The following is a 4,828-nucleotide window of genomic DNA, read 5'->3' as shown; positions in this document are numbered from 1 at the left end:
GGGGAGCAGCCAGCCCAAGACTGCCTCCCCCCCATCTTGAGGCACACTGCACCCCAGCCAGGCAGGGAGCAGCTGTCTGGGGCACAGGGTGCCTCAGCATGGGATTGCTAGCTCCTGCTGAAGCACCCTGTGCCCCACCCACCAACCCCCTGCAGCACGTGGAGCACCGAAGCAATGTGCCGCACTGTAAAGCACACGGGCAGGGACATGCACTGAGGCACAAAGTAGCAGCACATTTGTGCTGCTGCAAAGGCATGCCCCTGCTTGTGTGGACCCGGTCTAGGCTGCATCCCATCTGGCCCTGCTATCTTGAAAGCATCTGCTTCTCTGAGTAATCCCTAACCCATTTGACTATAAGCTCTTTGGGTCCTTCCTTGTTTTTGCTGACAACTGAACTGGTAGCTGCCTTCTAATTCAGTAGCTATGAGATACCAGCAGGGCACATTGAAAATATCATATTCATGTGGTAGCTGCCCCCCTAATTTTCTCCCTGCATGCCAGTGTGGTACTCCTCCATCCTACTATAGCCAAGTCTCCACTTCCTGGAGGATTCATTTTTGAGTTTCAGCTCATTGAAGAGACATCTCTCTAACCAGGGAGGTCTACTGCTGCATTTCCCATTCTCCAATCGCATCAGCACAACTCGCTCCTGCACCCTTAAAGGGGCTTCCTCATAGTACAGCCAGCTCTCCTGGTCTCCTTACCCCTCAGATTTGCTTCCCGGGGGACTCTACACCCCAATGCCACGTGTTTCTTAAAGTCTGCTTTTCTGAATTCCATTCTCCTTATTCTGCTGCTCTCCTTCCTTCCTCCTTTTAGGATCTTGAACTCTTATCATTTCATGGTCACTGAACGTGTCCACATGTTCATGAATGCACCTTAAATACTGTGCTTCCTTAATAAAGTACTAACAAAATGTGCATACCTAAAGCACAGTAGCACCAGCGCACGGTTATTTACTGATGCTTACTGCACATTAGCCTAATAACACTGCACAGTAGGCTATTAGCATGGTTTTTGCTGTGACACTACTGCACAGTGTTATTAGGCTAATGTGCAGTAACCATGTTGTGTATATGTGCCCAAGTGTCACCCAAGTTAACTTCCACTTTCACATACTCAGCCATTTCTTCCCTTGCGCTTAATGAAATTAGTTAGTCATGGGACTACACAGAAGGTCCACTCGGGGATTAGAAATTCACTTAAGGACAGAAAACACAGTAAGTATAAATGGTCAGTTTTCAGGAAGGAAATGAGAAAAACATCAGGGTCCCCAAGCGATCTGTGCTGGGACAAGCGCTGTTTAACTTATTCAAAAATGGTCTGGGAAAGGGGGTGAATGGTGAAGGAACAATCAGGACCAAATCCAGCATGCAGGACCAGCGTGGTGTGTGGCCTCAACCCCACACGCCATATTGGATCCTGGCTGCAGTCTTGGCCCCAGGCACATGCCAGATTGCACTTGCATTCCTAGCCTTACATGTAAGCCTCATGTAACTTGGTTCATAGAGCTTGTAAATTTGACATTGAGGGAGTAGTGGCAGTGTGAATTACCACCACTCCCACGCATCAAGTTTCTGGACCCATGGAGAGCCCCACAGGTCAGATGACATGCATCCCTAAGCCAGATCTGGTCCGTGAACCACAAGTTGAACACTGATACTATAAACAAGCTATTAAAATAGGTTCCATGCCACTTGTTTCAAAACATGAATATGAATTAAAGTTACTCAGGTTACCTGAAGTGTATACTTCTGTATTTCATCCAAAACAAATTCCACTTCTTTTGATGTTGTTAATGAGGCAAGATTCCCACTTAAATTGTAACAATAAAGTTTGGCATTGTCATAGCTTTCACGACTAGAATTTATGCGGAGGCAGGCATCTCCAATGTGATTCCATCCTTCCCCACACAGATGAGCTAGGACAGAATTTGCATTATTAAATACAATTATGTAAAAGAAAATAAGAGAAATGCATATTGGCATTTTTTCCCCAAGCCACAGCGAGCATAACTCTATTTTACTTTTTATCATAATTCATGTATGCAATCTCATCAAACGTAAAAAAAAAAAACAAAAACAAAAAACCCAACACACTTTTTAACTTGCTTTGAAGATGTCAGTTGATGTAAAATAATATATTTTCTTGTTAAATGACAAAGTAACTAGTATTGCAACAAGGTATATTCTCAGTTACAGCCTATTAATTTCCCTAGGTAATTTGTAATTTAGAAATGCTTAAGGTGCCTCTGGACATGCAGATACAAACACATTGAGATCTGATGCATGCTCCACACAGTTGTGCTTCTTGTCATACCACATGGGCAATAGCAGGAGGCATGGTTGTGGGATTGTGCATCAGATCCCATCATGCCTTACTGCCAGTGCAGGGGGAGCCTGGGATCACAATGCTGGGCTCCTCCTGCATCAGTAAATAGCAAGTTGATAGGGGTGCCCCAGGTGTCCCCACCACAGAGAGTCCTGTCAGCGGACATGGGTTCCCAGCTATGGCCTCCTAACAACGGGGATGCCTGGGGCACCCCCGTGGCTGGGAGCCCACATCAGCTGACAGGTCTCCCAGCCATAGGGACGCCTGGGGTGGCCTTGCAGCTGGAAGCCTGCATCAGCTCTAGGCTCCCAGCTGCAGGGCCACATGGGGCACCCCAAGGCTGGGATTCCCATAATGTGACGTGCTCCCCAGGCTGGGAGCCCCAATCAGCTGAAGAAGCTCCCAGCTGCTTGGGTGTCTCTGGCCACAGTTAGTGGCATGACATAAATGAACCAAAGTTATTCCACATTTTTGGTGGAATAACTTGGTGGCTTCTTCCTCATTTTATCACACAATTAATTAACTGAATGTGTGGCTGGATCATGACTTAAGATTAGATTAACTGGTTAATCACGTCTTAAGCCAGGGGCCTTAAATATAGCTAGGTGCCAGGGGGATAGATACTTTAAGAAAACAAAGCAGATTAGAGCTTACCTAAATCCTACTTAAAAATATGAGGGCAAAGTTACGAGAGTCATAACACTACAAACATAAATTTTCTGTTTTGTCATATTTCATCTAATTATAATGATCACTTTAAACCAGCATGACTGCTAAACACATGGGGCATTTATACATATACATTTGTTTGCTCCAATGTGCTGGAGATCCGGTGCATTGGAACAGACTCAATTAATCAAGTCCGCGGAGCCTGCAACCTGATGCACCTGGTGCTGCATCACATACATTTGTATAAACAGAGATGGCAGCAGTGCACTTTTGGACTAAAACACCTTTAATTTATTTTAGTTCAAAAGCACGCTCCTGCCATTTTCTCAACGCTGACATGCATTTTGCCGTTTATATAAATGTATGCACCGCAGTGCCAGGTGCTTTTAAAAGTGCCCAGAGCTGCGGTGCAAGCATGTGTACAAATATCCATAGTACCAAATGTCTTGAAGACAAATTTCTGATAACCTAAAAAAACCAGCACAAGTTATGTTCTTAACCCTATCATTAATATATGTTGAGTGTTAGTCGCATGCAGATAAGTATTAAAGACAAGCAAATAATCCATAGCAATCAATGTAATTTATTAGTCTCTTCATGGTGTCCACAAACATTTCATGATTTTCTAAAAATGTATTCATTAATTTAAATTATTTACTGAATGATTTCTGCAAAAGTAATTGCCTGTAGATTACTTAGTAGCGTGTCTGGTATTAGAAAATTGTGCTTTGTCTGAACACATTGGACACTAAGGCATTGTTTCTGTTCCCTGAGTAGATGCGCAGAATGCTTAGAATTTAAATTACAACATAAATACTTGGGTTTAGAAGGCCTATATTTGTTCTCTGCGGATGTACTATATTAGCATCTTCACAAACACCATCTTCACAAAATTCTTGAGAGTAAATTCAATGACCAAATTGTCCCTGGAAAGCAGATCTTAGGGCACATCTCTACAGAAAAATGACCGCATCCCAGAGAGACATACCCACATTTGTTTTAATCTAATTAATACGATAACAACAACAGTGAAGACACTGGGTGCATCTACACATGCTGTTAAGGTAACACAAACTCCGGAACAGTTTGTGCCAGAGTTCGGAGCCACTCTGACTAAAGTGCCTCCCCCACACCGTCCTGAAGCATATGTAAAAATGCCCTATGTGGCCAAGTCTTTTCTTGCAGCTACTTGTGCAAGCCAAACTAAAAGTAGCAAAAGTATGCTAAATCTGTAGTCCGACCATACCTAGCAACTGTTGTGCAAACTCAGCTGTAGCGGGAATAAATAAAAATCAAAAGAAACCTGATTTTTATTTCTGTGTAAATATTCATGGAAAATGATTTGGGGGATTTCCCCCAGCTCTAACGGCTGAAACATGGTAACAGAACAAGGCTGGATGCAGTCACCCCAGGTGTAAATGGATGCATGGTCAGCAGGTGGTGGGCAGTCAAAAGTGGCTGAATGAAATTCAAGGCTTTTTCTCTTCTATTGTGCATTGCTGGCTATAAAAACTGGCCCATGTCCTAGCACAGGGCTGTCTAAGTAGCAGACTGCATCTGGCGCCTTAGGGGTTATACTGCAGTCCCCAGGCTCTAAGCCAAGATGCAACTCCCCCCTGCTGCTGCTGGCCAGGACTCCAGGCTCCCACACCCTGCCCAGCTTCCTCTCCCCCTGCCCACCCCTGAAGGAGCCTGCAGCCAGGGACCGTTGGGGAACCCAGGGACCTGGTGTGTGGCTATGGGAGGGGGGAAGGGGCTGGAAGGAGTGTCCCGCACAGCACAGTAGGGGCCCACATGGCACAATGTGTAGCCGGAGAGGCCATGTGAC

At 44.9% G+C, this 4,828-nt stretch overlaps 1 protein-coding gene across 3 annotated transcripts in view; it reads right to left on the bottom strand.

Moving 5' to 3' along the window:
- ATRNL1 (attractin like 1) overlaps positions 1-4,828 on the bottom strand; it is a 1,264,546-nt gene that overhangs the window by 921,099 nt on the left and 338,619 nt on the right. For all 3 annotated transcript variants that reach the window (XM_019502885.1, XM_019502884.1, XM_019502883.1), the window contains exon 15: positions 1,740-1,921. In XM_019502885.1, coding sequence (XP_019358430.1) covers positions 1,740-1,921 — 182 coding nt within the window. The remainder of the gene's footprint in view (positions 1-1,739; positions 1,922-4,828) is intronic.

This window comes from Gavialis gangeticus, unplaced genomic scaffold (assembly GCF_001723915.1).
Source record: "Gavialis gangeticus isolate Ggan-Ray unplaced genomic scaffold, GavGan_comp1, whole genome shotgun sequence".
In the NCBI taxonomy this organism is placed as follows: Eukaryota; Metazoa; Chordata; order Crocodylia; family Gavialidae; genus Gavialis; species Gavialis gangeticus.
Note: the sequence above shows the minus strand (reverse complement) of the source record. Positions and strands in the feature narration are given on the sequence as shown.